This window comes from Ranitomeya imitator, chromosome 8 (assembly GCF_032444005.1).
Source record: "Ranitomeya imitator isolate aRanImi1 chromosome 8, aRanImi1.pri, whole genome shotgun sequence".
In the NCBI taxonomy this organism is placed as follows: domain Eukaryota; kingdom Metazoa; phylum Chordata; class Amphibia; order Anura; family Dendrobatidae; genus Ranitomeya; species Ranitomeya imitator.
Window position 1 is genome coordinate 185668293 of NC_091289.1, and position 26025 is coordinate 185694317.

At 41.2% G+C, this 26025-nt stretch overlaps 1 protein-coding gene across 6 annotated transcripts in view; it reads left to right on the plus strand.

The window, feature by feature from the left end:
- FGGY (FGGY carbohydrate kinase domain containing) overlaps positions 1 to 26025 on the plus strand; it is a 182879-nt gene that overhangs the window by 62091 nt on the left and 94763 nt on the right. For 5 of the 6 annotated variants that reach the window (XM_069738118.1, XM_069738116.1, XM_069738117.1 and 2 more), the window contains exon 6: positions 3447 to 3562. In XM_069738118.1, the coding sequence (XP_069594219.1) occupies positions 3447 to 3562 (116 nt within the window). Of the gene's footprint in view, positions 1 to 3446; positions 3563 to 11992; positions 12140 to 26025 lie in introns of those variants that run through there. The other variant, XM_069738124.1, reaches the window with a different exon arrangement.

Here is a 26025-nt window from a genome sequence, read left to right on the forward strand (position 1 = left end):
TCCTCTCCTGGCACCTTCCTGTAATAATGTTCCCTGTCCTGGCACCTTGCTGTAATAATGTTCTCTGTCCTGGCTCCATGCTGTAATAATGTCCCCCTTTCTGGCACCTTCCCAGAATAATGTCCCTTGTCCTGGCAACTTCCTGTAATAATGTCCTCTGTCCTGGCTCTTTCCTGTAACAATGTCCCCCGTTCTGGCACCTTCCTGTAATAATGTCCCCTGTCCTGTCCTGCCACCTTCCTGTAATAATGTCCCCTGTCCTGGCTCCTTCCTGTAATAATGTCCCCTGTCATGGCTCCTTCCTGTAATAATGTCCCCTGTCCTGGCTCCTTCCTGTAATAATGTTCTTTGTCCTGGCTCCTTCCTGTAATAATGTCCTCTCCTGGCACCTTACTGTAATAATGTCCTCTGTCCTGACTCCTTCCTGTCCTGGCTCCTTCCTGTAATAATGTCCTCTCCTGACACCTTCCTGTAATAATGTCCTCTCCTGACACCTTCCTGTAATAATGTCCTCTCCTGACACCTTCCTGTAATAATGTCCTCTGTCCTGGCCCCTTTCTGTAATAATTTCCCCCATGCTGGGTCAAGCCCTGGTACAATGTCCCCTGTCCTGTGCACCTTCCTGTAACAATGTCCCCTGTCCTGGCTCCTTCTTGTAATAATGTCCCCTGTCCTGGCTCCTTCTTGTAATAATGTCCCACGTCCTGGCCCCTTTCTGTAATTATTTCCCCCATGCTGGGCCAAGCCCTGGTATAATGTCCCCTGTCCTGTGCACCTTAATGTCATAATGTCCCTCGTCCTGACCCCTTCTTTAAACTACTTCCGCCATCCTGGGTTAATGTTCCCCATCCTATAACAATGCCCTCCATCCTGGGCCCCTTCTTGGTATAATGTCCCCCATCCTATAACCATGTTCACCATCGTGATATACAATGGGCCCCATTCTGGTAGAATTACCCCCATCCTGGGCCCCTGCTTTGTATGATGACCTGCATCCTGGTGTAATGTCCTCCATCCTGGGCCCCTTCCCGGTGTTCTGTATTTTCTGTTTTCCAAAACATAAAATAAATCAACGATTCTTCTTGCCTTCCTCCGCTTTCACGACTTGCGGCGCCCTCTTCTATAGGCGATAACTGACTTCCGTGTGTCGGCACGGGCAGCACACGACGTCACTGCCATGCGCCACTCGTGACTGGCACGCTGGCGTCAGCCGCTAGCCTCTGATTCACCGGCGGCGTGTATTGCTGCTATACACTGCAGATGGATGTGCGTCCTTGGACCTACAAAGAAAGCCATTAGCAACTTTTATGTAAAAAGCTTCATTCTGATATTTCTGAATTTGTCACTTCAGAGTCATAAAAGATACATGAAGACTACTTGTTACTTCATTTCCTCGGCTCCTGTTCACATTGTTCACAGTCTGGTGAACAGATTAAATAAATCATGTTGTGAAAAAAATTCCGCAGATAAGTTTATATGTACAGAAAGCCCAAGACTCATAACAGCTGACGTGACGGGCGAAGAGGAATCTTATCGGAAAATGAAAAGTTCTACAACTTTCTAACACACTTAAGCCCTAATTCATCATTTGTTCTTTTTTTCTTTTTTTTCTTAGTTACTTTTCTTTGCTTGTCTTGTGGCATTCATTGACGTTTATTTGTGCCAATTTCTTCAAAATGGCAGGTGGTTCATGGATTTTGCAACACAATAAAAAATGCTCTTTATCTTTTTGCCTTTAACTTCTTTTGTGACTTATCATCCAAAGAAAGTTCAATGCTTTTGCTTATGTCTCAATGTTGGAGTGGGAGGGATTATTTGAGTCATACATAAAATCACTGCAGGAAGAGACTGGAAAATATTTGTGAAAATACTTAGCATCGTTTTAAAAAGCAGCAATTTAGGAATCGTGAAGACTTATAAAGCGCAAAAGAAGGATAAGGCATACAGGAAAAACAGGAGAAAAAACAGAAACTACGTAAACAAAATGCATAATGACTCGTCGGGCTTATAGTGTCTCCATTCTTCATCATTTTCAAATTCTCTTCTTGTTTGTAAATGTAAAATTTATGTTTGATTAGGAACGGAAACACCACACATATTACAGAACACATAATGCTACATTATACAATGAAGATTTGTTTTTGGTCTTGTTTCACATTTAGCAGTGTTGTAAAACTGAACTTGAGACACTTGGGGTACAGGAAAATGACACTGATGATTGGGATATAAGATAATGACACTAGGGGTACAGGATAATGACACTGACGATTGGGATATAAGATAATGACACTTGGGGTACAGGATAATGACACTGACGGTACAGGATAATGACACTGATGATTGGGATATAAGATAATGACTCTTGGGGTACAGGATAATGACGCTGATGATTGGGATATAAGATAATGACTCTTGGGGTACAGGATAATGACACTTGGGGTACAGGATAATGACACTGACGATTGGGATATAAGATAATGACACTTGGGGTACAGGATAATGACACTGACGGTACAGGATAATGACACTGATGATTGGGATATAAGATAATGACTCTTGGGGTACAGGATAATGACACTGACGATTGGGATATAAGATAATGACTCTTGGGGTACAGGATAATGACACTTGGGGTACAGGATAATGACACTGATGATTGGGATATAAGATAATGACACTTGGGGTACAGGATAATGACACTGATGATTGGGATATAAGATAATGACTCTTGGGGTACAGGATAATGACACTGACGATTGGGATATAAGATAATGACACTTGGGGTACAGGATAATGACACTGACGATTGGGATATAAGATAATGACGCTGACACTTTATGTATTGGGACAATGACACTGACAGTTGGAGTACAGGATAATAACACTCACACTTGGAGTACAAGATACTGGCACTGACATTTTGCCTACAGGACAATGACACTGTAGCCCTCTGTGTTCAATATAATATATTATATGTTACTCGTTTTGTGTTGCAACTGTATCTGCTATTAAAGGGAATCTGTCACCAGGTTTTTGCCAATTAATCTGAGAGCAGCATAATGACCCCGATGCCAGCAAAGTGCCCCTTACTTGGCTGCTTGCTGTAGTTTTGATAATCTTCTGCTGATAAAACAGTGATTTTATTACTAGAGGACTAGTAAACCTGCTGCCATGTAGTCCAAACACCACCCGCCACTGATTGGCAGCTCTTTGCCTATACACAGTATGCATAGAAATCTTTCACTCACTGGTGTGGTCGAGATAATGGAAAGTTCCGCATTCAAAAAACTTGTAGATCTGCAGGAGGTAAAACAGTGATATCAAAACCGCACTAAACAGCCTAACAAGTGATAGATCACTGGAATCAGGGTATCTGCCCATTCATCATGCCGCTCTCAGATTCCCTTTAATCCTTTACACCTTATATGTTTTGTCCCTTCATTCAGATCTCTTTGTACTCTGGTTTGTAAATGGACGTATTCCTCAGATCAAGGATGGGATGACAGTTTCTGGAAGGAGATTGGACTAGAAGATATTATAGAAGACAACTATGCAAAAATAGGTAAGAAACCCCTCTGGGCACTGTAATAGATGCCATTACTGAACAGTACTATTAGGGGGGATCAAAAGCTGGACAGACTATTCAAATATTACAGAGGACTGAAAACTTATTTTTCTAGGTAACCTTTACAGTGATAGACTCTTTCTAATGTGCCGCAGCTGATGCAATGTATCTGTCTCTACTGACATTTGTACAGAGAGAAACGTCCGGAGAACTTGTATTATTTATATAATATCATTTTTAGTAAAATTGCAGAAGAAATCTGTACAAGAGGGGAGGAAGTTGTTAAGAAAAGGGAAGCAAGTGTGAGCATCTGCTGTAGTGTTTAGGTCAGCAGCAGCTCGTGTTCTGCTCCGGATTCTGTTCATAAAGTTCAAAACAAACTGACATAAAGATATCAGCGCTCAGCATATTAACCTATAAACCTGTCACCTTGTCTCCTCAACATCATATATTGTGTCATATACAGAACATTAGTCGTGGTTGCTGGATCTGTGGGACATTACATCGGATACTGTGCCCACAATATATACAGTCATGGTCAAAAGTATTGACACCCCTGCAATTCTGTGAGATAATACTCAGTTTCTTCCTGAAAATGATTGCAAACACAAAATATTTGGTATTATTATCTTCATTTAATTTGTCTTAAATGAAAAAAACACAAAAGAGAATAAAGCAAAACATTGATCATTTCACGCAAAACTCCAAAAATGGGTCAGACAAAAGTATTGGCACCCTCAGCCTTATACTTGGTTGCACAACCTTTAGCCAAAATAACTGCGACCAACCGCTTCCGGTAACCATCAATGAGTTTCTTACAATGCTCTGCTGGGATTTTAGACCATTCTTCTTTGGCAAACTGCTCCAGGTCCCTGATATTTGAAGGGTGCCTTCTCCAAACTGCCATTTTTAGATCTCTCCACAGGTGTTCTATGGGATTCAGGTCTGGCCATCTTAGAAGTCTCCATTTTCTAGTGCTTTTTGAAGTGTGTTTTGGGTCATTGTCCTGCTGGAAGACCCATGACCTCTGAGGGACACCCAGCTTTCTCACACTGGGCTCTACATTATGCTGCAAAATTTGTTGGTAGTCTCCAGACGTCATAATGCCATGCACACGGTCAAGCAGTCCAGTGCTAGAGGCAGCAAAGCAACCCCAAAACATCAGGGAACCTCCGCCATGTTTGACTGTAGGGACCGTGTTCTTTTCGTTGAATGCCTCTTTTTTTCTCCTGTAAACTCTATGTTGATGCCTTTGCCCAAAAAGCTCTACTTTTGTCTCATCTGACCAGAGAACATTCTTCCAAAACATTTTAGGCTTTTTTAGGTAAGTTTTGGCAAACTCCAGCCTGGCTTTTTTATGTCTTGGGGTAAGAAGTGGGGTCTTCCTGGGTCTCCTACCATACAATCCCTTTTCATTCAGACGCCAACGGATAGTACGGGTTGACACTGTTGTACCCTCGGACTGCAGGGCAGCTTGAACTTGTTTGGATGTTAGTCGAGGTTCTTAATCCAACATCCACACAATCTTGCATTGAAATCTCTTGTCAATTTTTCTTTTCCGTCCACATCTAGGGAGGTTAGCCACAGTGCCATGGGGTTTACACTTCTTGATGACACTGCGCACGGTAGACACAGGAACATTCAGGTCTTTGGAGATGGACTTGTAGCCTTGAGATTGCTCATGCTTCCTCACAATTTGGTTTCTCAAGTCCTCAGACAGTTCTTTGGTCTTCTTTCTTTTCTCCATGCTCAATGTGGTACGCACAAGGACACAGGACAGAGGTTGAGTCAACTTTAATCCATGTCAACTGGCTGCAAGTGTGATTTAGTCATTGCCAACACCTGTTAGGTGCCACAGGTAAGTTACAGGTGCTGTTAATTACACAAATTAGGGAAGCATCACATGATTTTTCGAACAGTGCCAATACTTTTGTCCACTCCTTTTTTATGTTTGGTGTGGAATTATATCCAATTTGGCTTTAGGACAATTCGATAATACCAAATAATTTGTCTTTGCAATCATTTTCAGGAAGAAAATGAGTATTATCTGACAGAATTGCAGGGGTGTCAATAATTTTGTCTGTACATCAAATAATAATAAATAATAAAGAAAACTACTAATAATACTGTCCCCTATGTACAAGAATATACTATAATACTGCCCCCTATGTAAAAGAATATAACTAGTATAATACTGCCCATATGTACAAGAATATAACTACTATAATACTGCCCGCTATGTAAAAGAATAGAACTACTATAATACTGCCCCTATGTACTAGAATATAACTACTATAATACTGCTCCTATGTACAAGAATATAACTACTATAATACTGCTTCTATGTACAAGAATATAACTACTATAATACTGCCCCTATGTACAAGAATACAACTACTATAATACTGCTCCTATGTACAAGAATATAACTACTATAATACTGCTCCTATGTACAAGAATATAACTACTATAATACTGCTCCTATGTACAAGAATATAACTACTATAATACTGCTTCTATGTACAAGAATATAACTCCTATAATACTGCCCCTATGTACAAGAATACAACTACTATAATACTGCCCCCTATGTACAAGAATATAACTACTATAATACTGCCCCTATGTACAAGAATATAACTCCTATAATACTGCCCCTATATACAAGAATATAACTACTTTAATACTGCTCCTATGTACAAGAATATAACTACTATAATACTGCCCCTATGTACAAGAATATAACTCCTATAATACTGCCCCTATATACAAGAATATAACTACTATAATACTGCTCCTATGTACAAGAATATAACTACTATAATCCTGCCCCTATGTACAAGAATATAACTCCTATAATACTGCCCCTATATACAAGAATATAACTACTTTAATACTGCTCCTATGTACAAGAATATAACTACTATAATACCGCCCCTATGTACAAGAATATATCTGCTATAATACTGCTCCTATATACAAGAATATCACTCCTCTTACATTCTGCCATTATTACATTGTACTCTTAGAGGAAGCAGCTGGCTCTGGATGTAGCACATTTCTAGTTTCTTCTCGCACATCCTTCTGGGAGTGTACAGGTGTTATATTTGTGGGGTGACTGCTGCCGTCACACTTAGTTATCCTGTGAGTGCCCTGTTTGTCCTGACTTGTGATGTGTTTTCGGAGGGAGCCATGTCAGAAGCACAGCACCTAGACGCGGTCGCTCTTTTCATCCGCAGCTGCCGGTCTATGCATTGGAGCAGTTTTGAAGTTAATTATTTATGAAGTGTCAATTAGGGCATAATGTGCTGATTGTACTATGTGCCTATACCGTCCGGTGGCCATCCGCAGCTGTACAGCTTTATGGAGTACTATTTGGTTTATACGCTGCTTTTTTTCTTTTGCCCAGATTCTGCTGATTGAAAAAAAAGTTTTTTTTCAAATGGATCAAAAATGTGGTGGTCTTCAGCAGCAATCATGGCGGCTCACAGTGGTTCCACTGCACTCTGTGTAAACGCCTGATGATGGATTGGTTTTCCTGCCTTATATGCCCCAATACGTGCCCATGAAGTCTGCTTTCACGTTCTGCTGCCATGTTGCACATAAGGGGCGACTACGATGCAGGCCAGAATCCACGCTGGCAGGCTGAGCTGTGCAGTTTCCGAAAGACATTAGTCAAAGATATTTTCACTGTTAACTGTCACACGACGTTCATTAAAGTGGATATCTGGGACTTTATGGAAAAGCAAAAAAAATGTACCTAAGCACTAACAGACAGGTAATTACAACTTGCCTGCCTGTTGTGCCCGCCGCCGTTCTTCCCTGGCACAGAGCAGTCACAAACCTCTCCTGCTGGGGATTCAGCTGCCTCTGATGATGCAGTGGGGCGGGACTTCCTGCATCATTCTGATTGACAGCCGACTCCCCCAGTTAGGCAGCGGGGATCTGGCTGTCAATCAGAATGATGCAGGAAGTCCCGCCCCATCGCATCATCAGAGGCAGCTGAATCCCCGGCAGGAGAGGTTTGTGACTGCTCTCTGCTGGTGAAGAACGGTGCCGGGCACAACAGGCAGGCAAGTTGCAATTACCTGTCTGTTAGTGCTTAGGTACATGTTTTTTTTTTGTAAAGTCCCTGATATCCCCTTTAACAAACTACGTGCTTAGAACTTGCATGGTTTTTAGTCCCATTGTAACGCATCCTTGAATACTATGGACACCTGTGATATTGAAAAATATATTCTTACATAATCTATTCTTGCGTTATCTTTAGATAATTAAAATCGCAGGTTTCAGTCTGGAATATTCATTGCTTCATTTATATTCAGACTACCTAATATTCAGTTTGCAGCCTGATTTTTCTCTTGGAGTGTTTTTCCCAGTAATATAGGCAGGATGTGAGCTCTGTGTATCTCTCCTAGTAAAATAGGCTGGATGTGAGCTCTGTGTGTCTCTCCTAGTAATATAGGCTGGATGTGAGGTCTGTGTGTCTCTACCAGTAATATAGGCTGGATGTGAGGTCTGTGTGTCTCTACCAGTAATATAGGCTGGATGTGAGGTCTGTGTGTCTCTCCCAGTAATATAGGCTGGAGGTGATCTCTCTGTGTCTCTCCCAGTAATATAGGCTGGATGTGAGGTCTGTGTGTCTCTCCCAGTAATATAGGCTGGATGTGAGGTCTGTGTGTCTCTCCCACTGTCTGATGCAGTAATTGATGCAAAAGGAGCCGTGACCAAGTATTGACTGCATTTACTGAACATACATTTCAGTAGGACAACATTTCAGATTTTAAAATAATATTTCAAGATGGTGTTATAAAGTATTCTAATTTACTGAAATAATGACTTTTGGGTTTTCATTGGCTGCAAGCCATAATCATCAACATTAACAGAAATAAACACTTGAAATAGATCACTCTGTAATGACTCTATACGAGTTTCACGTTTTGCATTGAGAACTGAAATAAATTCACTATGTGATGATATTCTAATTTAGTGAGAAGCACTAGTATAGTAATATGGCCGCCCTTCTCTGTATCAGCTATAAGCTCCATCGATGGAGTCTGTCAGTTTTTTCATTTTTGGGGGGCAGCACCAACCACAGCCCCATACACCAATCACAGAGGTGACTGTTCTCCTGTTTTATTAGCACAGATTTTTGGGTTCGAATCCAATTAGAGAAATAAAGAGATTCCTAGAAAGTGCAATAATGAAGGATATTTCTCTGACAACTTGACTACTTTTCGTTGCAGCTGAACCAGAGCACACTTTTTGCTGCAATGCCCATATGGGAAGAGTAGGGTCTCCAATATGGCTGCTGATCCCAGAGAAGATTTAAAAAATATAAAAATATGAAATATTATCTCTACAATTAGAGACGGAGCTAGCCAATCACTTCTCTTCTTCAGACTGACATTACACGTTACTGCCATGGTCACATCTGTAATGTGCTAATTCCATATCGTCAGACTTCAGAGCTGGCAGGTGGAGCGACCATTGTGTGCCGTTATTACAATCTACGGGGCTAGTTACTGTAAGTAGCCCCTTCACAGATCATTTCCCATTCTCCTGTAGAGCAGTCCCGTCCTCCTGTGGTGTTTTCTTGGTATATTTCATCCCTCACTGTTTGTCTGGTTGAACGGAGCGGCGTATGATGTGGTGACTCCCTGACGTTCTCTGCTCCGGGCTAAGGCTTGTGGTTAGGTTTGACCTTTCTTTGATTGCGGAGTATTAAAAGTCAGACTGATTATAAAATGATTATGAGTCAAAAGTGTAACCCAGTGTACGGAGATACCTGACTGTAGACCAATAACCTATTGTGTCATGGGTAGGACGGGTGGCCATAAAGAGGTTTTCGAGGTGGTCAACACAGAAATAAGCGGGAGTAACATTTCTGGTGGAGTCGCATGATAGTTGTAAGATGAACCAAATTCAGATTGTCGCGCATGCCTCTTCCTTCGTTAACACATGCAAAATGCCAGACCTTTGGGTTTCAACTCCTCAAAATGTTCAAGACCTCTGCTTGCTATAAACCAGCGGTAATAGTGTGACGACACAGCATTTAATCTTAACTATCCAGATATAAAGTCAGTATGCCCAGAGACATACGTTATTATCTTTTATGTTGACTTTTGAATTTACGTGTCTTTCTTTGGCTGGGCAAGAAATAAGAAATAAAGACTATTATTCGTATGGGCCTTTAATGTTGACTTTTAAGTTGATGCTTATTATAACTTATCGTCTGTTACCTTGGACGACAGAGATGGAGGGTAATTGAACAATAGATGTTTGTTAATATGTTGATTACACATTGTACCAGGATAGCTAGTTTGTTGACCTGGAAAACAGAGGACGAACTAGGCGGATTAACTAAATACTCAAACAATGAGAGTTAAACTCATCCCACTTCCCCCTGACCTGTGGATGATAACCTCAGCCACAGAACTGGGTAAAAAAGGGATTCTCTGTCCTTCTGCAAGATTAAGAGACTCTTTGAAAAAACACAGCCAGGAACACTACAGGGCAGCAGCCAGGACATCATGGCTCCATCACAAGGGACAGAAATTTCACATTTTACAGGATGACAGCTTAGGGGACCATGGCCCTAGCTGGAAGAATATAGATCTGCTCCATTGACCATCACTGAACTCATGGTAACGTTTGTGGAAGCCAGGATTTGAACCCACTGATCACCTGAGCTCCATGGATACGTTTGAGGAAGCCAGGATTGGGAACCACCGGTCATCTGGCTCCATGGAGATGTTCATAGAAGCCAGGATGATACCCTCCAGCCACTTGGCCATGTGCCTCAATGGACTGTCAGCTTCCTAAGCTTGTCATTACATCCTCTCTGTGGGTGTCACAAGTGGGGGAGTCGACCCTGAAACCCCTGGAGTCGCATCTGCTATTATCCCGCTGAGTCAGCAGAAGGGTGAGACTCCATAATTTTGCACCATCTTAGGTATTTTTCTGGGACTGTTCAATAATATTATCTGTTTTGTGGTTCAATGAAGTATTGCCACACTGTTTTCCCCTCACCCTGTGTTGTCTGAGTAGTAATATGCCACGAGAAAAGAGACCGGGCATTCAGTGGGATGAGCCCTAAACCATGTGGTCTCGGGCCAGCGAACAAAAGCACCCGCTGACCCTCGTGTCTTCACAGGTAGGATATTCAGTGTGAAAGTTGGTGCCACAGTGACCACGAGCACCCACAAAGGCACACAGATGTTTATAATATGACTTACTGGTGCAGCCCAGTAGTGTAAGGGTCAGACAGGCTTTAGTAGAGGGTAGCCTCTCAGAGACACATGGCAGCACAATAGTTGGGTTTGGGAGTCGAAAGTCACCAGGAGCCTAAGACTTGAGTGTGTGCAGTCACACTAGAGCCCTGGAGCCTAAAGGGGAGTCCAAAAGGTCCTTTTGTCCCATACAAGAAGACCAATACTTCTCAAGACCTGTCATACTTGGAGGCTCTGTTAGAAATTTTACATGGGGTTCCGCAAGATTCAGGTTGCAGCGGTCACTTTAGCATAACCCAACATGATGGGGCTTATAGTAGAAATTGAAATCCACGACTTCTCTGAAAAATCATACCAGTGATAAATAAAACTTCTTACTCAGCTTCACCAACCTCCTGAAATTTAAACTTTGCAAATCTCTGTGGTCCCTCCAAAACCATTGATAATGTCCCAGAAATCAGCATGTACAGACCGTTTCTTGAACTGCGGAAATTGAATTGCACATTTTGGGAGGGCAAAAACAAACATATAGGGGGAGGGAATAAACAAAAAGAGGTGTCACCTCCAAAATTGCAGGTATTCGTTTCCAGATGAGAATTCTGCAACACCAGTCATTTCCCAGGTTACAGTGGCAAAACATGGCAAGTTTGTGTCATACTATTATGTGGGGTAACTGCCTATATGCCCGCTGTTCCTGGTAGATGGTACCGTGGCCATTACCAGTAATTTAATTACTAAAATCTAATTCCATCTATTCCCTCTCGTTGCAGTGATTTTTATACAAGTATATACTGTACTTCTCATTTTGCCAAATTGGACAAAATGTAATTTTGATCATTGCCATTTCCCCCACTACCTGCAATTTCTTCTTCTCATCTCATGCCTGTATCATCATTCAACGTGAACCCCAGGGAGCATCTTAAATTGCCCACATTGGTAAGACGATGTCCCCTGGACCTTTTGTATTTGTGTCTAATCCTTCCTGTGCTTTTGTTTCTCCCCATTATTATTTTCCTTTTTGTCTATAAAAACAAATTTGTCACAAATTTTTTGAAATTTTTTTTTTTCTGCCAAGAGGGTATTGAGGCATCGCTGGGCATTTTGTTTGTCTTTCAATGGCTTTTATTGCAATAGATGAAACCCTAAATTTTGTAAGGATTGAATCCGTTCCCAATGCTGTTATTCTAGGAGTCCGCGCTTAGGCGAATTCCTCACATGGACTCGTCTCATGACCTCATTGGAAGCCGTACTCGCGATGATCGTCCCCTTTAAGCTCCATATGAAAGGAACATATAATAAAATCATTGAGCGTCCGAGTTAACACCTCCATCTACGGACCCAGGTACAATTTTATTTTACGGTCTTCAGATGTTACATTGTACGCCGGACTTTTTCTTAGTATTTTTCTTGGCTGTTTACATTCATCTAATTTTAAGGAACGTGTTAGTTTACAAGATTTTTTTTTCCGTTTTTTTTTTTTCTGTTGATAAAAGACTAATTTTTTTTTTTCGGGGCAGCCGACAACGTTTGTACTTTGCAGCTCCGGCTGCCTTAATTAAAGAGTTTCCATGAAGAGGTGAATAGATGCTCAGTTTTCAGCACATTTTATGATATTTTATCACTGGTCTGGGTAATAATTTAATTAGGATTTTTTTTTTTTTAAATGAAAAGTAGTCGCATGTCCAAAGTGAATGCAAAAACAGAACAGTGATGTCACCCATGGCAACATATAATCAACCTGCAAAATGAAATAATAATAAATGTAAATAAGCAATATGTTTGCTATTTCCCGTGTATTGGAATTTGTTTTTGTGGCCAAATGTACAGTTAGGGCCAGAAATATTTGGACAGTGACACAAGTTTTGTTATTTTAGCTGTTTACAAAAACATGTTCAGAAATACAATTATATATATAATATGGGCTGAAAGTGCACACTCCCAGCTGCAATATGATAGTTTCCACATCCAAATCGGAGAAAGGGTTTAGGAATCATAGCTCTGTAATGCATAGCGTCCTCTTTTTCAAGGGACCAAAAGTAATTGGACAATGGACTCTAAGGGCTGCAATTAACTCTGAAGGCGTCTCCCTCGTTAACCTGTAATCAATGAAGTAGTTAAAAGGTCAGGGGTGGATTCCAGGTGTGTGGTTTTGCATTTGGAAGCTGTTGCTGTGAGCAGACAACATGCGGTCAAAGGAACTCTCAATTGAGGTGAAGCAGAACATCCTGAGGCTGAAAAAAAAGAAAAAATCCATCAGAGAGATAGCAGACATGCTTGGAGTAGCAAAATCAACAGTTGGGTACATTCTGAGAAAAAAGGAATTGACTGGTGAGCTTGGGAACTCAAAAAGGCCTGGGCGTCCACGGATGACAACAGTGGTGGATGATCGCCGCATACTTAATTTGGTGAAGAAGAACCCGTTCACAACATCAACTGAAGTCCAGAACACTCTCAGTGAAGTAGGTGTATCTGTTTCTAAGTCAACAGTAAAGAGAAGACTCCATGACAGTAAATACAAAGGGTTCACATCTAGATGCAAACCATTCATCAATACCAAAAATAGACAGGCCAGAGTTACATTTGCAGAAAAACACCTCAAGAAGCCAGCTCAGTTCTGGAAAAGTATTCTATGGACAGATGAGACAAAGATCAACCTGTACCAGAATGATGGGAAGAAAAAAGTTTGGAGAAGAAAGGGAACGGCACATGATCCAAGGCACACCACATCCTCTGTAAAACATGGTGGAGGCAACGAGATGGCATGGGCATGCATGGCTTTCAATGGCACTGGGTCACTTGTGTTTATTGATGACATAAGAGCAGACAAGAGTAGCCGGATGAATTCTGAAGTGTACTGGGATATACTTTCAGCCCAGATTCAGCCAAATGCTGCAAAGTTGATTGGACGGCGCTTCATAGTACAGATGGACAATGACCCCAAGCATACAGCCAAAGCTACCCAGGAGTTCATGAGTGCCAAAAAGTGGAACATTCTGCAATGGCCAAGTCAATCTCCAGATCTAAACCCAATTGAGCATGCATTTCACTTGCTCAAATCCAGACTTAAGACGGAAAGACCCACAAACAAGCAAGACCTGAAGGCTGCGGGTGTAAAGGCCTGGCAAAGCATTAAGAAGGAGGAAACCCAGCGTTTGGTGATGTCCATGGGTTCCAGACTTAAGGCAGTGATTGCCTCCAAAGGATTTGCAACAAAATATTGAAATTAAAAATATTTTGTTTGGGTTATGTTTATTTGTCCAATTACTTTTGACCTCCTAAAATGTGGAGTGTTTGTAAAGAAATGTGTACAATTCCTACATTTTCTATCAGATATTTTTGTTCAACCCTTCAAATTAAACGTTACAATCTGCACTTGAATTCTGTTGTAGAGGTTTCATTTCAAATCCAATGTGGTGGCATGCAGAGCCCAACTCGCGAAAATTGTGTCACTGTCCAAATATTTCTGGCCCTAACTGTATGTGGACTCCTCTCCTGATTATTTAGTGCAGGGATATCAGCCACATCCAGTACAAATAAGTGCATGGAATCAGCGCAACCATGAAATCTCCATAGCTGGACATTGGTTTAAAGCATTGGCTGTGCAGGAAAGCTTAGTCATTTTAAAGAGATCATTTTATAAATACAATTATCAAGACAGATATAATTTTTTATTGTGACTTTAGGATCTATACAGCCCTACCTTGAATAATAGTAGATCACCCTGACACTTTTCCCTTGGCATTAAAGAGGACCTGTAACCAAGTCAACAGTGTCCAGTTTTTGACCTTATTTTATTCCAGCTGTTCCCATGAATATGTAGTTTGTTTTGTTTTTTATTCCGCTATATGGTTCCTTTTGTTTAGGGCTAACTTCTATGGTCTGGAGGTTTAGCTCAAACTAAAGTGCAACCTTAAAAGACATCCCCTTGTAAAGACCATAATAATTAGCACTAAATAAAAAAGGCTCCTATGTCTGGAATCGTATGGTTGATGTTGGAAAAAAAATGTATTAATCAGGGAAGCAGAGGGAATAATATAAGTGCAAAACTGGTCACTTTTGATGTGTTAACTTAACAGATCTTCTTTCCAGTGTTATCAAGTGTGCTCTGGAAAACTGTAAGTCTTGGAAGTGGTAGACCACGCAAACTCATATAGCGGAGGCGCCGAGTGCTGAAGCACTTACTGCTTGATTATCTAAATCTTCAGCAATTATTAACTCCCCTGAGTTGTAATGAGAGTGAGATGACTCTGTTTATTCTGCACAAGTCTATATTGCAAAGCTGTCAAGTAAAGTAAGCTACAAAAAAACAAGGAGTATTAGCATGGTGCATGCTTTTCTTATGGAAACTCAATCAAAAACCATAAAAAAAAATCTAAATTATTATAAAAACCTGATCTAATCATACAATACAAAGTTTAGACTGCATGGACTCCGCAACTAAGCTGAATGGTTTAGACGTCTTGCTGAGAGTAGGGTAGGGGTACGCAAGTGTAAGTTATTTCCCAATAGTCGTATCAGTATTAAGGATGGTGTGGGACCTTTTAGGCTATGTTCACACTTTGCGGATTCCACTGCGGAATTTTCCGCAGCGGAATTCCAAAATCCGCAGTGAAAACCCGTCGCGGTTTTTACTGCGGATTTATCACGGTTTTTACTGCGGTTTCTTATGCGGATTTTCATCTGCATTTTCCTATTGGAGCAGGTGAAAATCCGCAGAAAAGAAGTGACATGCTGCGGAATGTAATCCGCTGCGTTTCCACGCATTTTTTTTTCCGCAGCATGTGCACAGCGTTTTTTGTTTCCCATAGGTTTACATTGTACTGTAAATTCATGAGAAACTGCTGCGGATCCGCAGCGGTCAAATCCACCGCGGATCCGCAGCAAAATCAGCAAAGTGTTCACATAGCCTGAGTCCTCATCACATCACTTTTCATATTATGTTTGTTTAGCATTTTCTTGGGTCAATTCCTTTACTATATAAACCCTTATACAGTTCATCCTGAGCCACCTTGTTCACAGCTATGAAACTTACATGGGAATAGCATTCAGGGTCCTGGACATATGTTGGCAACTGTATCTGCATTGCGGAAAATTACAATAAATTCAGGCTTTTCTTGCCGCTAGTACAATGGGGCTCTGTGTGTTTGGCAGACAGGTTACTGGGAACAGAACTTTCTCCTTTTGTCTTTTTTGGCTGGGTGATTTTCACAGCCACGTTGCCAGCCATAACTATATAACACGCAGAGTGACGGATAAAGTGCTGCTGATGAGGTGGGGTCGGCTTCCTGCGGGGGCCATTTTTTATTTTAATATTAACCATTTTATCTTCCAGCCAGAGACTCATTGTTGTCTGTGCTGTGCTTCTTATCACTAGTAAATATCAGGTAACGGTGGGAACCACATGAAAGGTACAGAGTCAGTGACCCCATAAAATGAGCTTCGTGCACAAGGCAGAACATTGCAATATTTCCCTCCACCTGGAATGTGCAGACAGTGCCCTCTCCTTCACTAACGCACATGTCTGCTACATGGTGCAGCTATATGATCAAGTCAGGACTGGTTACTGTGAAGTCAGAAAGATGAATCATCTGGTTTCAACTCAATATGAACTCCACATCACTAGACTGAAATAAAAAAAAATCCCCACTTCTACCATTATGGCAACTTTAGTTCTTTATAGTACCCTGAGATCCATTATTCTGACGCAGGGCACCATATCTCCTGCACATAGAGGTAAATAATAAACCCACCACTAGGGGGAGCTCACTACATACAGAGTTATACAGCCACCACTAGAGGGAGCTCACTGCATACAGATTTATACAGCCACCACTAGAGGGAGCTCACTGCATACAGATTTATACAGCCACCACTAGAGGGAGCTCACTACATACAGATTTATACAGCCACCACTAGAGGGAGCTCACTACATACAGAGTTATACAGCCACCACTAGAGGGAGCTCACTGCATACAGATTTATACAGTCACCACTAGAGGCAGCTCACTGCATACAGATTTATACAGCCACCACTAGAGGGAGCTCACTGCATACAGATTTATACAGCCACCACTAGAGGGAGCTCACTACATACAGAGTTATACAGCCACCACTAGAGGGAGCTCACTGCATACAGATTTATACAGTCACCACTAGGGGCAGCTCACTGCATACAGATTTATACAGCCACCACTAGAGGGAGCTCACTGCATACAGATTTATACAGTCACCACTAGGGGCAGCTCACTGCATACAGATTTATACAGCCACCACTAGAGGGAGCTCACTACATACAGATTTATGCAGCCACCACTAGAGGGAGCTCACTACATACAGATTTATACAGCCACCACTAGAGGGAGCTCACTGCATACAGATTTATACAGCCACCACTAAAGGGAGCTCACTACATACAGAGTTATACAGCCACCACTAGAAGGAGCTCACTGCATACAGATTTATACAGCCACCACTAAAGGGAGCTCACTACATACAGAGTTATACAGCCACCACTAGACGGAGCTCACTGCATACAGATTTATACAGCCACCACTAGAGGGAGCTCACTACATACAGAGTTATACAGCCACCACTAGAGGGAGCTCACTGCATACAGATTTATACAGCCACCACTAGAGGGAGCTCACTACATACAGAGTTATACAGCCACCACTAGAGGGAGCTCACTGCATACAGATTTATACAGTCACCACTAGGGGCAGCTCACTGCATACAGATTTATACAGCCACCACTAGAGGGAGCTCACTGCATACAGATTTATACAGCCACCACTAGAGGGAGCTCACTACATACAGATTTATGCAGTCACCACTAGAGGGAGCTCACTACATACAGATTTATACAGCCACCACTAGAGGGAGCTCACTACATACAGATTTATGCAGTCACCACTAGAGGGAGCTCACTACATACAGATTTATACAGTCACCACTAGAGGGAGCTCACTACATACAGATTTATACAGTCACCACTAGAGGGAGCTCACTACATACAGATTTATACAGCCACCACTAGAGGGAGCTCACTACATACAGATTTATACAGCCACCACTAGAGGGAGCTCACTGCAAACAGATTTCTACAGCCATCATTAAGATGAAGTGGTTACATACAGAGAATATACACCTATCACTAGGGGGAGCTCACTGCATACAGATTTAGACAGTCATCATTAGGGAGAGTTCTTATTTAAAGACTACTGATCTTTCGGGCTCCTTATGATCATACAAATATTTATTTTTCTTGTACTGTCATACTCAAGTGTTGTCACTGCCCCGCCCCCTTTGACTAACGTAATTTAAAAGTCATATATTCTTGTCCTGGTTTGGATCTAGTTAGTAATAGTTGGCTGATCTTCTCTCCATTTTTTAGAGAAGATTGTATGTAGTTTGTAACAATGGCTTAAAGCGAACCTGTCACCTGAATTTGGCGGGACCGGTTTTCGGTCATATGGGCGGAGTTTTCAGGTGTTTGATTCACCCTTTCCTTACCCGCTGGCTGCATGCTGGCTGCAATATTGGATTGAAGTTCATTCTCTGTCCTCCGTAGTACACGCCGGCGCAAGGCAATCTTCGGGCAAAGCCGAAAAGCATTAGTGCGCATGCGCCGGCGCACTATGTGCCGGAACTATTTCGCTGTGTTCTGGGACATAGTGCACCGGCGCATGCGCACTAATGCTTTTCAGCTTTGCCCGCAGTTGGGCAAAGCATAGTGCGCGTGCGCAAGGCAAGATTGCCTTGCACAGGCGTGTACTACGGAGGACAGAGAATGAACTTCAATCCAATATTGCGGCCAGCGGGTAAGGAAAGGGTGAATCAAACACCTGAAAACTCCACCCATATAACCGAAAACCGGTCCCGCCAAATTCAGATGACAGGTTCCCTTTAAACTTTATTGACTTGTTTAGCAGTAAAGTGACAGGTTATACCAAAATATGTCATCAATAATCTAAAAAGGTGAGATGTCGGTTCCAAGCTTTAAACCTGCTGATGTCAAAGTGTCAACAAGGCCAGTCTGTCCCAGCAGCTGGGAATCCACAAGTTCAAGGGCTTCTGTCTGACAGTCTACGACCCCCCACTATGAACAAGCATGACACCCAGATCAGAATCCCCACCATGAACAGCTGTAAATGGAGCTGCTAGTTCAACAATTTCTCAAAAATGAAAACACCCGCCCTATTCATTACACTGTAGAGATGTAGTGATGATCACTCAGCTAAAATAGCAAATCCGTCCTCCATCCATTATACTTTTTTCCTCTACTTACTCTGCTAATAACAATATAAAATTAAAATTCGGGTCAATGTTAATAAGTAGAGGCAGTATTGCAGTATTATAGTAGTTATATTCTTGTACATAGGGAGCAGTATTATAGTAGTTATATTCTTGTACATAGGAGGCAGTATTATAGTAGTTATATTCTTGTACATAGGGGCAGTATTATAGTAGTTATATTCTTGTACATAGGAGCAGTATTATAGTAGTTATATTCTTGTACATAGGGGCAGTATTATAGTAGTTATATTCTTGTACATAGGGAGCAGTATTATAGTAGTTATATTCTTGTACACAGGGGCAGTATTATAGTAGTTATATTCTTGTACATAGGGGCAGCATTATAGTAGTTATATTCTTGTACATAGGGGCAGTATTATAGTAGTTATATTCTTGTACACAGGGGCAGTATTATAGTAGTTATATTCTTGTACATAGGGGCAGTATTATAGTAGTTATATTCTTGTACACAGGGGCAGTATTATAGTAGTTATATTCTTGTACATAGGGGCAGTATTATAGTAGTTATATTCTTGTACATAGGGAGCAGTATTATAGTAGTTATATTCTTGTACATAGGGGCAGTATTATAGTAGTTATATTCTTGTACATAGGGGCAGTTTTATAGTAGTTATATTCTTGTACATATGGAGCAGTATTATAGTAGTTATATTCTTGAACATAGGGGCAGTATTATAGTAGTTATATTCTTGTACATAGGAGCAGTATTATAGTAGTTATATTCTTGTACATAGGGGCAGTATTATAGTAGTTATATTCTTGTACATAGGAGAAGTATTATTGTAGTTATATTCTTGTACATAGGGGCAGTATTATAGTAGTTATATTCTTGTACATAGGAGCAGTATTATAGTAGTTATATTCTTGTACACAGGGGCAGTATTATAGTAGTTATATTCTTGTACACAGGGGCAGTATTATAGTAGTTATATTCTTGTACATAGGGGCAGTATTATAGTAGTTATATTCTTGTACACAGGGGCAGTATTATAGTAGTTATATTCTTGTACACAGGGGCAGTATTATAGTAGTTATATTCTTGTACATAGGGGCAGTATTATAGTAGTTATATTCTTGTACACAGGGGCAGTATTATAGTAGTTATATTCTTGTACACAGGAGCAGTATTATAGTAGTTATATTCTTGTACATAGGGGCAGTATTATAGTAGTTATATTCTTGTACACAGGGGCAGTATTATAGTAGTTATATTCTTGTACATAGGGGCAGTATTATAGTAGTTATATTCTTGTACATAGGGAGCAGTATTATAGTAGTTATATTCTTGTACATAGGGGCAGTATTATAGTAGTTATATTCTTGTACATAGGGGCAGTTTTATAGTAGTTATATTCTTGTACATATGGAGCAGTATTATAGTAGTTATATTCTTGAACATAGGGGCAGTATTATAGTAGTTATATTCTTGTACATAGGAGCAGTATTATAGTAGTTATATTCTTGTACATAGGGGCAGTATTATAGTAGTTATATTCTTGTACATAGGAGAAGTATTATTGTAGTTATATTCTTGTACATAGGGGCAGTATTATAGTAGTTATATTCTTGTACATAGGGGCAGTATTATAGTAGTTATATTCTTGTACATAGGAGCAGTATTATAGTAGTTATATTCTTGTACATAGGGGCAGTATTATAGTAGTTATATTCTTGTACATAGGGGCAGTATTATTGTAGTTATATTCTTGTACATAGGGGCAGTATTATAGTAGTTATATTCTTGTACATAGGAGCAGTATTATAGTAGTTATATTCTTGTACATAGGGGCAGTATTATAGTAGTTATATTCTTGTACATAGGGGCAGTATTATAGTAGTTATATTCCTGTACATAGGAGCAGTATTATAGTAGTTATATTCTTGTACATAGGAGCAGTATTATAGTAGTTATATTCTTGTACATAGGAGCAGTATTATAGTAGTTATATTCTTGTACATAGGGGCAGTATTATAGTAGTTATATTCTTGTACATAGGGGCAGTATTATTGTAGTTATATTCTTGTACATAGGGGCAGTATTATAGTAGTTACATTCTTGTACATAGGAGCAGTATTATAGTAGTTGTATTCTTGTACATAGGAGCAGTGCTATTGTAGTTATTAGTGATGAGCGAATATGCTTGTTACTCGAGATTTCTCGAGCATGCTCGGTTGTCCTCCGAGTACGGTATTTTTTATTGCTCAGAGTTTTAGTTTTTATTGCCGCAGCTGAATGATTTACATCTGTTAGCCAGAATAAGTACATGTGGGGATTCCCTAGCAACCAGGCAACCCCCACATGTACTTATGCTGGCTAACAGATGTAAATCATTCAGCTGCGGCAATGAAAACTAAAACTCAGAGCAATTAAAAAATACTCGGGAGTACACCCGAGCATGCTCGATAAATCTTGAGTAACTAGTACATTCGCTCAACACTAGTAGTTATACATTTTGGCTCTGAAGCCTTTAGAGTTATTAATATTGATTGAAGAAAAAGAACTATTATGTTTAGACATACACTATCATGTATGACAATCTCTGCACCTTTACATCTTACATGTTTCCTCTGTTCTCCACTCCATGTGCAGTTTGTTAGCCTTATTGACCTTTTGTGGGGAAATTTAATTTACAGATTTGATGTCTCGGCCAAGGTTATACATTAGACTATGTATAATAAACTAGAAGGTTCAATTTCCACAAAGCCGTCAATTATAAACCCATACGTGAGCGTCGCCTGTTGATTGGCTGGCCACCAGGAGTAATAATTAGTAGTTTTGTCCTCCATGTTAAGTGCGCAGACGTGTTTATATTCTGTGCCGCTGATTTGAGAAAAAAGCTGCGGAGATGGCAGAATTCTGAGCCGTCCATTAAACTCCTTCCAGCTGTGCGGTCGCTGCCTGTTGGGAACACAGCGTTTCTCTCAATGCATTTTCTTCCTTGAACATTCAGCTTGTTGACTGTAAATATTCAGATATTCTCCCGGCTCGTAGCAGCGGGTTTGTTCCTCGGCGCTCCCTGCAGTTTCAGGATGAAGAAGAGCATCTTCCCTGGACACTAATGATACATTGTTACTAAGGCCACAAAAAGAAATGATATCTACTCTTCTCAGAATGAGTGTTACTCCCCAATTTTATGAGGTCAGGCTTGTGGGAAAGCTATTTTTTTCTTTTATTTTTAATGTGGTCAGAATAGGACGTACAGACTGTACAATAAAGGATGAGAAAAAGTCTGGTTTACAAGATGTATGACTATGGTTTATTGGTTACTGCCCGATTTACTGGGTTATTATCAGTGATGAGACTGTAGTGAGAAAGACAAAGCTCTTCTTGCACAAGACTAAAATATCCCATCACCCATTTCCAGTCATTTATTGGGTCCTGCTGCTTAGTGTTTTGGTTTCCATGTCCTGGTGTCCAGTAGTTTAGTGGCCCTATAATGCCTGCTGCAGTGCAGTAGCACACAACCTCCACCAGGGGGTGCAGGTGAAGGAGAAAAGGTACACTCACAGAGAAACCACAGAACAGCAGGCAGGAACCACTAGGTGGCGGAAGAGTAGTCAGAAAAGCCGGGTAAGCAACAGAGAGGGAACGAAGTACCAGAGGTCACAGCAATACACATGGTCAGAAACAAGCCAAAGAAGTCAGAGCCGGTCGGGAGCAGGAAAGCCAGAGATGGAAGACAAAAGAACAGTTCAGGGGCAAGCCGAGTCAAATACCAGGAGGTCACAACACAGAGAGCGAGTAATACGACTAGCGAAGTTACAAGGGAAACAGGAACGGGACCTAGGTAAACAGGCAGAGGACAAATCAGGGTATAACGGGGTCAGCTGCTCAAGCCAGAGACATAAATTATAACTGACACTGCTTGCAGGTAACAGCGGACTTAAATAGCCAGACAGATACCAAAATGAGGCCGGGAAGATTAACCCCCGCATGACCATCCCGGGGAAAGAATAATCAGAAACATATCCCCGGACTGGATCTCGACAGGCCCGCTTCAGGTGTATAGATATGTCAGCTGCTTAAATATTAACTTAGTGTTTAACTTCTTCATGTCAAGCAAGTGTTGACACCAGTCCTGCTGCTTAGTGTTTCAGTCTTTGATGTCTAGCAATTTCGGCTTATAGTAGATTTCCAGAATCAGAATATGGATGGTCTAGTGTTCGTATAGGCCATCATTATCAGATCGGTGGGGTTCGACTTTCAATCTGCTGTTTGAAGGGGTCATTGTGCTTGAGCCTCTTCAACATTTAGATTGTTTTCTACCTGCATCTTGTTTCTTAGTAACAGTAGTTCTTGGTACGACACCATTAAATGTTGGGTCCGGAACTCGGGAATCGAGTGGAGGCCTATTCAAAGGCTTTGTGTTATTGTAGCTGAAGCAAAACAAAATCCTCAATGATTCCCTGGCAATTTTTATTTTACTGTACTATTTGTAATAACTGGAGATTCTTAGATTCTTCAAAGAAGATTCAGGCTCCAAGACAACCTGAAAATCGTGTAGAAATTCAGCTCCGCATGGACACTACCCATCAACGCAAAGAAAACCAACATCGTGGTGTTCCAGGGGAGAAAGCAGAAAGCCAAGATCGGACCAGCACCGTTCAGTTGTGCTAAATAACTGCACTCTTACGGAACGGACAAGTTCACCTACCTGGGCCTGAAACATCACCAGTTGGGGAGCTTCAAACAAGCCACAGAGATCTGGAATGACCAGGCCTGCAAAACCTTCCATGTCATCCGAAGGAATCTCTACCCTCTGAAGCCATCAGTGAGGGTCTGCCTAAAAATCTTTTATGCCATCATTGCCCCAATCTTTTTGTACTGAAGCGAAGTCTGGGTCCTAACACATACCCAGACTGGTCAAGGTGGGATTCCAGCCCAACAGAAATATTCCACCTGGAATTCTGTGAGCCCCTTCTCCAGGTCCATCGGAGTACCACCAACAGTGCCCGTCGGGCTGAGCTTGACAGATTCCCGCTAAATCGAGCAGTACTGAAGATGGCGTTGTCCTTCCAGGCTCACATACATAGTAGCAATCCAAGCTTCAATCACCATAAAGCCCTGCTACATATACAGAGGCGTCTCACAAAATTAGAATAGCATCAAAAAGTTAATTTATTTCAGTTCTTCAATACAAAAAGTAAAACTCATATATTATATAGAGTCATTACACACAGAGTGATCTATTTCACGTGTTTATTTCTGTTAATGTTGATGATTATGGCTTACAGCCAATGAAAACCCAAAAGTCATTATCTCAGTAAATTAGAATACTTTATAACACCAGCTTGAAAAATGATTTTAAAATCCGAAATGTTGTACTACTGAAATGTATGTTCAGTAAATGCCCTCAATACTTGGTCCGGGCTCCTTTTGCATCAATTGCTGCATCAATGCGGCGTGGCATGGAGGCGATCAGAATGTGGCACTGCTGAGGGGTTATGGAAGCCCAGGTTGCTTTGGTAGCAGCCTTCAGCTCGTCTGCATTGCTGGGTCTGGTGTCTATCATCTTCCTCTTGACAATACCGTATAGATTCTCTATGGGGTTAAGTTCAAGCGAGTTTGCTGCCAATTAAGGACACCCAGAACACCCGAACCAGGAGCCCCAGAACAGCTCACCGAAACCCCAAAAGTCAGAATCAGGAAGATGGTAGATGAGGATCAGGAGAGGTATGTCAGTGACTGGAAGAACGATATAATCCCCTCACAGAAACTGACCATGTACCGGAGTCTACAGAGAGAACACAGACTGGCTCCATATCTGGAGACACTCCCAGACTCCAGATCCTGAGCCGGTATAGACTCAGTGCCCACAGTCTGCCCATTGAGTCTGGCCGGTACAGACAGAGCTACAAGTCCAGGGAGGAAAGTCTGTGCCCACACTGTGACCGGGAGACCCTGGAGGATGAGACTCACTTCCTACTACACTGCACCAAATACTCAGAAGGGGGGCACTCACTTCAGGAGACTCTCCGTTCTCTTCCCAGATTTCAGACAACTATGATATGCCATGGACTTCCATAGCCTCCACCTATGTGCCCCATTTATCATTCCTGCAGTCCCTATCCATATTCCCTACTGCACACGTGTTTTGGCAAAACTAATGTGTATTTGGTCCTGCCAATAAAGCTTCTTAGAATTTGAATTGAACTGATAGATATGAGATAGCTATATTTTAGATAGATATATACAGGTCCTTCTCAAAAAATTAGCATATAGTGTTAAATTTCATTATTTACCATAATGTAATGATTACAATTAAACTTTCATATATTATAGATTCATTATCCACCAACTGAAATTTGTCAGGTCTTTTATTGTTTTAATACTGATGATTTTGGCATACAACTCCTGATAACCCAAAAAACCTGTCTCAATAAATTAGCATATTTCACCCATCCAATCAAATAAAAGTGTTTTTTAATAACAAACAAAAAAACCATCAAATAATAATGTTCAGTTATGCACTCAATACTTGGTCGGGAATCCTTTGGCAGAAATGACTGCTTCAATGCGGCGTGGCATGGAGGCAATCAGCCTGTGACACTGCTGAGATGTTATGGAGGCCCAGGATGCTTCAATAGCGGCCTTAAGCTCATCCAGAGTGTTGGGTCTTGCGTCTCTCAACTTTCTCTTCACAATATCCCACAGATTCTCTATGGGGTTCAGGTCAGGAGAGTTGGCAGGCCAATTGAGCACAGTAATACCACGGTCAGTAAACCATTTACCAGTGGTTTTGGCACTGTGAGCAGGTGCCAGGTCGTGCTGAAAAATGAAATCTTCATCTCCATAAAGCATTTCAGCCGATGGAAGCATGAAGTGCTCCAAAATCTCCTGATAGCTAGCTGCATTGACCCTGCCCTTGATGAAACACAGTGGACCAACACCAGCAGCTGACATGGCACCCC